Source organism: Tiliqua scincoides, chromosome 2, assembly GCF_035046505.1.
Source record: "Tiliqua scincoides isolate rTilSci1 chromosome 2, rTilSci1.hap2, whole genome shotgun sequence".
NCBI classification, from domain to species: Eukaryota; Metazoa; Chordata; class Lepidosauria; order Squamata; family Scincidae; genus Tiliqua; species Tiliqua scincoides.
The window spans coordinates 120654132-120666373 of record NC_089822.1 but is presented as its reverse complement, the minus strand read 5'-3'; the positions used below and the strand labels follow the sequence as shown (position 1 = coordinate 120666373).

Genomic DNA, 12242 nt, shown 5'->3' with positions numbered 1-12242 from the left:
CACATGATGATTCTTATGTGGGTTGCATGTTAATTCACAGTGTAGAAATTCTATAACTGTGTGAAGCAGCACTCTATACTGACCTTTTGCCAGAGCACCAGTATCAACTTCTAATCTTAACAAGTGAGGCCCAGAACCGGAAATAATGTTCTTACAGAGGCAAGGAGCAATGCTGAGCTCTTTTGGTATTCTGATGCATTATGTGAAATGAGGTAAGAGGAACGCAAAGGGAAGTGGAACTTCTGCGTTCTTTCTGGGCATCAACATACTGTTAAAAACATCCACTATGGAGAAAGAGAGCCAACGCCTGCTTCCCTTGCCCAACTACCTAATGGAGTGAAATGGAGGCCTGGTGGGGAATCAAGAATTATTCTTCATTTATGTCATACAATTTGGCTGAAATCCTGTGCAGTGAACCTATGAATGAATCAATAGGATTTGTACATGTCCTGTCTTAAGACCTCACACCCATTTAGCCTTATGGTCTGTCTTCTGTCTTTCCCATTCACCAGCACATGAGGCCCTTTTCACAGGTAGATAATCAGCTGGGATTCTAATTATCAAGGCATTCCCCTCTAATGGTTATTTCATAAATTTCTATCCCGCTTTATCTCCCTAGAAGGCATTTAATGTTGGGAGGTTTCCCTGCTTCTGTGGGAGCATTAGAGCTTATCACAGTTGGGGACTTTATATGGGCACATCACACAAAGCATGGAGTGGTTTGCCTCATTCTCAAGAACTAGCTTCACCCTCAGAGTCTCACATATGCTACAGCATGGGTTGGAACAATACCCATAGTCTAGCAACGATTGGTCAAAGTGTGTATGTGGGGGGGGGGGCACAAAGTGGTGTTCGGATTGCTATGGATTCACCATGGAACGGTTATTGATGTATGTCTGTAGATTGATATATAAAGGATCCTGCCTTACATTAGGGAGTTAGGTTACTTACAGTGCAATCCTAACATGTCTACTCAGAAACAAACACCATTTTGTTCAATGAAGTTACTCTAAGGAAAGTGTATATAGGACTGCCAACTTAGTAACTATGTACTTTCCAGTCCTGTGATACTGTGGTTTAATGTTCAATACATAGGCATGGTGTATAAGCATACAATTCAGCAAAAATGGCCAGGAAATGGAAATATGTTAATCACAGCCCCAAAACCTCTAACTACCTGAAAACAAGCATGGCCGATGGGATGGATCACTTAGCTATAGGTGTTCCATGAGTTTCCTAAACATTTCCTTCTGAAGTATCCAGTACTAGAGCCGAAATAATCGGAGGAGGGTAGTTTTCTCAATTTTCGTATTTGTGTGTAAAAATCCTCATTGCACAATCGTAAATTGTTACAATTCGGAGATTTTCAGTGCTCAATTTTTCAACCTTTAGCCTCCATTTGAGTTTGGTGTACGTACATGTCTAAATGTGTGAATGTTAAATATTGAGGAGAAACTTAAATTGCAGCTTTGAACAAATCATTTTGAACTCCAAATATAAAATTCCTCTATCCTTAAATTTAAAATACTCCAAAATATATTTTCAGCTCTTCTTCCAACTGAAGGGTAAAGATGTAATAATGATTTATTGACACGATTAGCAATTACTCCAGTTTTCCAGGTGCAGCTCAGACAAATTCAGGAATTCGGAATCTGCAAAGCTACATTCATTGTTTTCCCTTGCACTAGCAATAATTGAGGATCATATACTGTAAACTTGAACTGAAGACAAACAGGGATGATGATTTAAGTGGTATGACAGAGGGTGCATTGTCAATGATGTGCACTCTTATTTCTTTAGTACTACTGTTGCCTCTGATCAAACAAGTTTTGTAGTTTTTTGAAGGACTGCAAAACCTGTTCATCACAGATGACAGTGGAATGAATATAGACAACATGAGTAACAACATCTGTTTTGTATAATTCCCTAAGTCTGAGAAAGTGACCGTCTGTCTCCACCTTTGAATAGACCACCGTCCTAAGCCATCCAGGCATTACTCTCAGAAATCTGGCTTCAAAGAACTCCAAAAGCCAAACAGTCACAAAACCTTAAGTGCAGTCACCCGTAAGTCCTGGGGGTTGCCTTCTGTGATAACCTGTACTGTTCTAGGAATGAGCTAGATTAGAATATTGTTCCACCTACCAATTGGTTCAGGATCCGCCATGGTCAAATCCTCAGCAGGCTGGCGAACTGGACACCCAGCAGTGAATCGCAGCCCAAATCTTGGACAATTCAAAAGCCACTAGCTCTGGCTGGTAGCCCCATAGAACTTGCATACTTTGCAGAGCCTTGGTCTGTGACCTTGCTGCCACTCAACTTCTCTGTTTCCTGCTGACAGTGTTACTGTGAGGAAACTTGTTTGTCCCTTTGATTTGCATACTTTTCAGTTTGCAAGAAGGTGGGGTCTGTGGCAATCTTGCTGATTTGGCCATCTGCAGTTGCAAGAGATCTCGCTGGTTTGAGGTTTTTCCATAATAGAAAACCTCACTTTCTACTCAGAAAAAAAATCATAACACAATGCATCATGTACAATGATGATAATACTCAGCGCTAGTCAAAAACATCCCTGGATTCTGGACACGGTAGGCCACCAGTATTCATATACCGTAGTGCATTTCCAGTGTTCCAGAAGCTTCCTATAATCACAGTAGTCTTTACTACAGTCATGTCGGTTGGGCTAGTATTATTATCCCATATTACAGAAGGGAGTGGGAAGCAAAGCTATAAAAATTGTGACTTGAAGTGGTAACTTGCTAAAGTAAGTGGTAAGGCTTTAATTTGTGGCTAAGTAGAATCAGGGATTTCCAAGCTCCCACTACTGACTGTACTGAATCAAGGATGCTCAAATAAGAGTAGAGATAACTATAGCTTTTGACAGAGTTAGGGAACAACCCTAACCAGGTCTACTCAGATGTAAATGCTATTTTGTTCAATGGGGCTTACTCTCAGGAAAGCGTGGTTAGGATTGCAGCCTTAATAGCATTGTGAAAGAGGTCTTGCTTTGTACTATATACATTAGGGGATGAGCCGACCTGTCTTGTGTAGTTTAACATTTTGGACTAGAGTCCTGTGGTCACTGAAGTCACTGAATAATTTTTAATTCACAAAGCAAGAGTGCAACCTCAGGATCTCTTAAGGCACAACTCATCATCTGTGTAAGCCTGAGTAGGTACACATGTTTAAGAACACAAGAAGAACCCTGATGGATCAAACCAAGATCAGTTTAGTTCAGTATTCTCTGCAAGAATCCCAACATCCAGTAGGCATTAAGTGGTTCACCGGCGGGCTCCAGCCTGCTGGCTGCCTGCAATATGGGTGTAGATCAATATTATTCTGTCCCACAGTAGCCTCTGATTAAACAGGATTTGCATGTTTTTGAAGTAATGCAAAAAACCTGCAATTACTGTTTATTGGAAGCAAAAGCAAAATGAGCAGTGATCTATCCTTTAAATTGCTTTTTGCTCAGTGGACAAAATTTACCCTGAAGCCAAAATAAAAATAAATTTTATATTGGGCCTATTCTAAGAAAGCATTTCTGAAATGTCCCCCAAAGACAAAATTGGATCAGTGATTTATCAGAGACAGATCAAGAATATTAGAACTGTCCCTGATAAATAGAATATATGAGAGTTCACACCTAGACTAGTGATTTCCTATCTATTTTCATCATTGGTAGAATTGAGCTTTATGTATCTTGTACCAACTGCTGTCCTTCTAGGGTGCAATTGCAAACTTGCAAGGCTGTCCATAGGGCTCTCTGTTTCCAAACTCATGCTGAATTTTCAACATTTGTTTGAAGACATGATCACCAATGGACAATCTTACTTTAGCAGACTCTACAAGCATCTGAGCAATACACTAGATACAATGGTAAAATTGCCTCTTAGGCAATTCAGAGTGCAATCCTAGAATGTACTTGGGCCAACGCAAGTCCCTTACGCCGGCCTGGAACTGTCGCAAAAGTGCCATAAAGTGCTTTTGCGCCACTCATTGGAGAGATAGGCCAGCGCACAAAAGTATGCCGGCCACCCTCCGCAGGCCCCGGGGAGTGGGTGAGTTGCATTGGCCAAGCTCAGCCAATGCAGGGGTCTGGAGGAGCATGGGGAGGGCGAGCAGGAGGTGAGAGCGAGGCGTTTGGGGGCAGGGAAGGGTGGGTGGTGGGCGTTCCTGGGGCAGGCAGGCGGGGAGTGGGAGGCGGGATCAGAACCCAGAGGTTATGCCAGATCCTGACTCCGTTCCTGGGTGGCCCAGGGCAGTCCCAGGCTGCTCGGATCTACGCCACCTCGTCAGGCAGATTCAAGTACATCCATTGGAGCCACTGCAGCACAACACAAAATAAGGGAAAATGTTTCCCCTTGCCTCGGGCTGTGCCACTTTTGGCCCCAAACTTGTGCCAGATGCAGCACAGGCCTGCTGTCCTGCCTGCTTCCAGCACAAGTTACGATTGCACTCTCAGGCATTTCAGTTTAGACTTGGTCACTGCAAAATAATCTACACTGCATCTTCACAGGATTGAACCCTAAAACATTAATTGCTCAGTAAATATGAAGAATTGCAAACCAACATGACAACAGACTGAGTCAGAAAAAGGAAGTAGAGTTTTGTGCTTCTACTTCTGCATTTTCTAACCCACAAAATATGTATCAGTAACAGACTTCCAAAGCTTATTTGCCAACAAGCTGGTATCCATGCATCAGCTGACTGCTTTACTTTTCTGTATAGAAAAGAGTGTGCTAAGAAAAAGCAAGTTTTAATTCTGCAAGGAAATCAATACCAGCACAGAAATGAGAAAAGCTGATTTCTTCCAAATGGAGGGTCTGTTCATAGTAACGAATGCTCCTTTCTTTCATTCATGCACATACATGAAAACTGAAGTTTGCGAAGATAAGTTCAAGATCCCTTACTTGAACGTATCCCTTACTTATCCATTACTTGAGCCGTGGATATGCCTCCGTGGCTCAGAGAGGTCTACCCAGACCTGCGCCAGGTTTGCATGGACCCGGGTCATGGAAGGGGATTAGGATTTGGTGGCAACACTGCCACCTAACCCACCCTGGACCCAATCTGCCCTCTTTTGCGCCCCTGTTGCTACCCCATTCTGCAATGCTAAAGGCGGTACCAGGGTACTCATGTCCTGGATGGCTGTGTACCATTCAAATGTGTCCCATTATTGGACATTTGCGTCTGTTTTGTTTCCCGAACATTTGTGTCCGAATATACGTATACTTATATTAGATGTACTTTTTAATTTTTATAATGCAAAAGTAGGCTTAGGGCTGGATAAGAGGCTTTGGATATATAACATGGCGATTGCTGCCAAGGTATAGTTTGTTGCCCAGTTATAGTGGGATGCAAATAACAGAGACACGCACAAAAAGAGATGCTAATGTCCAGAAGTGCTAATGACAGGGAGGCATTTGACCAGAACACAGCCACCCAGTCCTGTCACTGTTCAAAGCACTGTTAAAGGAACCCAGGCCAGCTTTTTTCTAGCTGTTTAACAACCTCCATGCAATTTGGCATCTCGTTGGGAACCTCACCACAAAAGCAGTGTGAGCATTGGGTCTGAGAATTGCAAAGGAGCAGGAGTTTGCACTCTTATTTAAAGAGAAGCGCAGAGTCCAACACTGAACTGCTTGAATGAGAGAACATTGCCAGACTAGAACTCTGCACCCTCCTGCTCAGGAAGCCTCTGATCACCACAGACAGTATGACAACTTCCTTCCTTTAAAAAAAAAGAAGAAAAAAAAAAGCACATTGGCAGGCAGCTGTGAAATTGCTTCACATTACCTCCAAATTACCTCCAAAGAAATTATTCCCCTTATAGGAACAACAAGGAAATGTGCATAAGAGCAGAACATAGGTTAAGGGATATCCAAATATCTCTTCCAGAAGTACCAGCTTGACACCGTTGTTCATGTAAATTTAACCCAGTCATTCTTAGAAACTGGAATCATGGCTACATTAAAAAGACCCAGCACCTGTGTACAATAGGGCGAATGTGTGACATCCTCCCTTCTGTTTGCATTTAGACAAGGCTGGAAGCCTTCTGGTATACGTACAGTGTGTGTGTGTGTGTGTGTGCATACGATATATATATACACACACACACACACTATATATACGTACTGTATAGATATATATACACTGTATATACATACTGTGTACACACACACACACACACACACACACACACAGAGTGTGTATAAAGTATATATATAATACACACACACACACACACACACACACACACAGTGTATACTCAGTCAGTTAGGGCGCAATCCTAACCCCTTATGTTGGTGCTTTCCAGCACTGACATAAGAGCAATGCAGCTCCGTGGTAAGGGAACAAATATTCCCTTACTTTGAGGAGGCCTCCATGAGTGCCCCCCAACTGCAGGTTGCAGCACACATCCCATTGGCGTGGAAAGCACTGACATAAGGGGTTACGATTGCATCCTTAGTCAGTTTTTCAGTCAGTCAGGGCATTTAATATCCAGACTAAAAGGATCCCCACAATGGCTTACAAAAAATCATAAAACCATATCAAAAAATCAATAAAACCACATAAAACATTATATAGCCGAAGGACTTTGAATACAAGGTGGCCTGCAGCATAAGACTTCAACTTCAAAGTTTGACTAAGGTAAGGGAGTACTTTCTTTAGTAAAGTAAATGCTGTAAAGCACTTCCGTGCCACCGGAAGAGGAGGGAGGCTGCTACAAGGACACGCACCAACACAGGTTCCTGCTTTCCTGCACCAACACAGGTTCCAGGGAAAGGTAGGTTTGCGTCAGCCGAACTTGGCTGACGCAGGGGTCTGGGGGGGGGGGCGTGAGGAGGGCAGGGAGGAAGTGGGAGGGAGTTGTTTCCAGGAGCAGGCAGGCAGGGAGAAGGGGGCAGGGCCAGGACCCAGCAGTTATGCCAGATCCTGACCCTGAGTGGCCCAGGGTAGTCCTGAGCTGCTCGGATTTGTGCCACCTCCAGAGGTGATGTGGATCCAAGTAGCCCCATTGGGACTGCAGTGGCTCTCCCCGAGGTAAGGGGAAATGTTTTCCCTTGCCCCTGGCTGAGCCTCTGGATGCCTGAAACTTGCGCTGGATACAGCACAGGCACACTGGCCTACCTGTTACAGTGTAAGTTAGGATTTGGCTGTCAGAGTGACAAGGAAATTTGAGTCAAGTCTCTACTTGAGCTATCCAGATAAGTAGCTGTTTTGAATGTCCACTTGGGAGATAAAGTGGAACGAACATACATAGATACATGCATGCATACATACATACATACATAGTGTTGGTTGCTGCTGCTGAACTAAAATTCTAACATGGGTCAGTTCAGACCACACTGTGTCCACAAGCCACTCTTGCATGTTTAAAATAGTATTTGATCTCCATATAGAAGGTTTGGACAATAGATTAGGCAACCAACCAACCTCCTTCCCCCAGCATGCCAAGAAGTATGTGGGGCATACATGCTCACAGTGCAAACACACAAAGAGGGGCTGGTGGACAAAATATTGTCCAAAGCACACCAATGACATCACAAAATCTTGTGCTACATGGACTTCCCTTTTCTGTGGTTTTGTGACCATCCTGCTCTCTTAACCTCCAACCAAAATGAGGGGATTTAAGAGGGCCTTTAAGAGGGCATTGGACAAATTTCTGGATGAAAAGTTCATTACGGGTTACAAGTCATAATAGGTATGTGCAAGCTCTTGGTTTTAGAGGCAGGCTGCCTCTGATTGCCAGATGACAGGGAGGGCACCGGGACGCAAATTGTGTCTGTTGTCTTGTGTGCTCCCTGGGGCATTTGGTGGGCCACTGTGAGATACAGGAAGCTGGACTAGATGGGCCTTTGGACTGATCCAGCAGGGCTCTTCTTATGTTCTGATGTTCTCTGTACACTCATATTTCCAACCACAGCCCATATTTTCAACCCAAGCACATCTTGACTAGCTATCATATGCTTCATAAAGTGTTTATACATATACACAGTGCCAGGTATCAGATTGCTGGAGATCCTGCAGCAAAGTCCTGCACTAGATCCTCAACACCCGCATCTGCCTTTTGATGGCCCTCTGACTGGATGCTATCCCTGCCATTGGTCCTGAAGGTTCAGATGTTGGCCTAGCCAGTGCATTGTCTGATGGCATGAGCTCTTGGTTGGTGACCTGTCCAACCTCTGAAGCTACCTCATCTGCACATAGAGTATATGCAACTATATATGTGAAGTCTCATTAAATATAATATAGAGAGAGTATAGATTATATATATTGAAATAAAATAAAAAATTTTTTTCCCTTTTTTCCTTTCAAAAAAATCAGTACCAACATGAAATGATGGCTTCCTTTAAATGCTCATCAATCGGCATGTAGGGTATTTTACAAATTAGCTTTGAAAATTAGCATTAGTCAACCTTTCTCTGTTGGGATGACAAGATGCAAAGGAGGACAGGGATCTTATTAGTTGGTAGAACACAAAATTACAGCAGGTGCTGTTTCTCTTGTTACTTGGACATGACAAGCTGCAACACTGGGATGGACCAGTGCACTTGTTGAAAACAAATCCCCTCTTCTACATAGCTTTTCAAGGTACCTGGCCTTCCATTGCATACCACCACCCCATTTACAGTATTTGAAAATGTTGTTGAGAATGGTTTATCAATCCTTGAAATTAGCAACTTACCATTCACACAACTGATGAGGGAGGCAGTAGCTGGCTGAATAGCACGACGACTTAAGGTTGGGTATTTGCCAAGAAAGGAAGAGATGACCTCGAGCAAGTCAGTCAATTTCACTTCAACAGGGCCTGAAAGTTCACTACCTATACAAAATTTACAGAAGATAAAATGTTTACAGTATAGATAGATATTATGCAGGGTTGCCTATGTACAAATGTTCACTTCTCAAGTCAAACACTTGTTTTTGAGCGCCATCTGGTGAACCTTTCTTACACTCTTTACACAGGCATGCAGAACATATTCAGTTCAGTTTTATTACAGTCACCGACCAGCATAAAAATAACAATACATTCGTAGTATACAACTGAACATACATACAACCCATCACAGCATCCTAACATAGGCTCTTGGCAACATAAGATACTAACAGTTAATTGATCTAAGTCTAGATAGGACTAAGATTGGTCTAGTTATTGTGGATTGAACGGAGTACAGTAACTGAGGAAGGTACTTCTGAAAGTCTTCTAGTCCATATTGAAATAAAAATTTATTCAGAATATAAATACTCTATGAGCAACCTGGAAGGCCATAATCCACTCTCTTCCTCCTGGTGCTAATTGCAGCGGCTAAAAATTTAGCCACCCTCCGCGTTACCTCTGGATTTGCATCTGATAGAAGAGAATGACTATAATCTTGACCTGGGCATTTGGTGAGCTCTTCTAACAGTGAGGAGATAAGGAATAACCGTATATCCTTATAAAAAACGCAATCCAGCAAAACATGACTGGTGGTTTCTGGTTGGTTTGCCCCACAAGGACACAGTCGCTCCAAAAATGGGAACTTCCGAAAGCGTCTTTCCACTACAGCTGAGGGCAGACTATCATACTGCCCCAATGTAAATGCCCTTCTGTGGCTTGGGATTTCCAACTGGAAAAGGTAGGGAGCTGGGGCAGCTATATATCTGAGCTTCTCCTTGATACAAAACTTTCTGACATTATTAAGGTCCTCCTGGCGCTCTATGTGAAAGATCCGCTGCTTAATCCTAACTCCCGCCTGAGCCAGTCCCATGTCAAACAAATATGGCATGGAAAATCCCAGAGAGGACAGTTTTCGTTCCAGCCCTTTAATCCACCTGGATTTATACTCATCTTGGAGGATTCAGGGAGCAATCCCTAATGGGTATAGGTGCAGTCTTAACCAATAAGAGCAAATGGTTATCCAGACACGGGCCTCTATTCTAATCAGGCCTGATTCCAGATGTAAAAAGGTGATTGAGACAGTACTAGATGCACTAAAGGCTGCCCTAATAAACTTAGACTGGACATGCTCCATTATCTTGATGTTGGGAAAAGGTCCCAGCTGTTTTCCATACAATAATTGGGCCATCACCTTTGCCTCAAACAATTTAAGGGCTGCTGGCAGATAATGGGCTCCCTTGCTTTGCATAAATTGAAGAATAGCAGACAGACGGACAGACAGACGGATGCTTCTGAACTTACTGGAAGAGTTCTCACTGGACTCTCGCTGGAAGAGTTGCCGAAAACTGTGGAACCTCTCATCAATGTCTCTCAGGTGCCTGGTGACTTCAAGTAGATGGTTAGGGCAGAGTTCAACACATCCCATGTCTTCCCCATTGGCAGACTTCTGCACAGAAGCCCAAACAGCACTCAAGAATCCAGTATCACAGGCCAAAAATCTGTTGCCCAATGGTGACTGCCTACCATCACAAAGGCAGTTGGAATTATTGTTGTCTCTGGCCTTCCTCATGTTCATCCCTCAGCTCCTAATCAAGAGGTGATATTAACTACCTTCCTTATGTGCTAGAGAATTCCCTGCCACTTGCCTTTCTTGAACATCCTACAGGTGTCGACATTTGATGTAAGAAATGTATATCCAATTATTTCTCAGACATGTCTTCTGCATGGTTTTTCTTTGGTGTTTTGTCCTCACTTTCTGTGGAAACATCTCTGTTGCTTTCCATGAGTCTAACGATCCCCCCATGGAGTCAGATTCCATCAAGGCTGGTCGTGGTGGAAAACTTTCATAGTTCCTGTGAGGAAGATTTGAAAGGCATCTTTTAGAAGTGGTGTCATTAATCAGACAGGAGAATGAACGAAATGACCTCCTAAAGACACATCCCAGCATGGCAATTCTACAAAACAGAAATCCAGTACCAAGAAAGGCCCCATATTTTCCAAAGAAAAACACTCACTTGAAAACAGAACGTTGAATACTCATTCCTTGTTACTGATCCTTAAAAGGCTATTGAGCTGACGTATGCCCTTGATTGAGAAATCAGGTCTTGAGAAAGAAATTTTGTTGGTTGTTGCTGATCACATTGGTGAACAAAGTCCTCACCTTTCTTTTTGGGAAACAAACTATGCCCCAGGAAATCCAAATGTGTCTGGCTGAAGTGTTTCTGTCTCTTCATTCATATCCCTTTTGAGTACACTAGAGCCGGAAGTGTCAGTTCATGTTGCCTTGTTGGTGAAGAAAGGATGAGCCATTCAGGTTACAGACACAGTGTGTCAGGCAGTGCTGATTTTCCACATTCCTTTTGCAGGAGTGATGAAATTGGAGGCTTCCCACAGTATCTCTATCCAATATAAGAGCAAACCAATCCTCCTCTCTCTCTCTCTCTCTCTCTCCTATTAACTATTTCCTACCTGAAAGCCTACAAAAACTTTTCAAGGTGTCTAATCCAAAACACAGGTGGAACAAGAAGTTCCCCAGTTGTGGCCATTAGTTGCTTGAGATAGGATTGCCAGTGTTTTCTGCTCCTGGGCCTTAATGTCAGCCTAACATGGAGATCTCTAATAGGTGAACCAGCATATCTCTTGTGAGAGGCAGAAAGCGAAGTGGCTAAACTATTTTTTAAAAATCATCTAGGTGGAGGATAGCCAGTGGGCAGCAAAAGTGGGAGGGGCAAAGCCATTGCTGCTCAAGAATCTGTCCCAACCTCTACCCCTGGTGGCTCACCGTATACAGGGCAGAGGTCTGTGGTTTCTTGGTTCCAGTTCCTAAAAGTAAACTACCTTTAATCCCAGCATACATAATGATGGGATGAATTTTTAATTTTTACTATACCGTTGTCTAGCATTTTACACGAACTTTAGTAGTGCAACTTCCATTACATGTGCTCCGCAAACAGACAGAAACAAAAAAAGCCCAGAGAAAAACAAGAATTTGAACAGTACAAGCACTTCTGCCTGCCATTCTACTTACTAAATACATGGAGTGAGTGAGATTGGAGACAGAAGCTGCTGTTCACTCTTGTCAGTTCCCATCTGCCTCTCAGTTTTTAAAGAGACAATACCTACTTTTTGGTTGTAAGGGATTTTCAAGGTAATTTTGAGTATATGCAATTTTGCCTTTAGGTGCCGACTCTGGAATGTAACCGTGGCCTAAGATGCTTGTATATATGTGTATTTGCTTTTGCTTCTGCTTTTGCTTCTGTCCATGCTTCTCCCCCCCCCCCCATTGTTCTGCTTTCCACCCCTACCGAACCAGGGGTGGTTCAAGCTGATCCAGCACTTGAGGCAGCAACAAATTCTGCTGCCTCTC

General features: G+C 43.1%; 1 protein-coding gene across 1 annotated transcript in view; it reads right to left on the bottom strand.

The window, feature by feature from the left end:
* Nucleotides 1-2275, bottom strand: part of GMIP (GEM interacting protein) — a 60233-nt gene extending 57958 nt beyond the window's left edge. Inside the window, exon 1 of the mRNA XM_066615143.1 lies at nt 2143-2275. Coding sequence (XP_066471240.1) covers nt 2143-2164 — 22 coding nt within the window. The 5' untranslated portion in view covers nt 2165-2275. The remainder of the gene's footprint in view (nt 1-2142) is intronic.
* Nucleotides 2276-12242: the final 9967 nt, after the last annotated feature.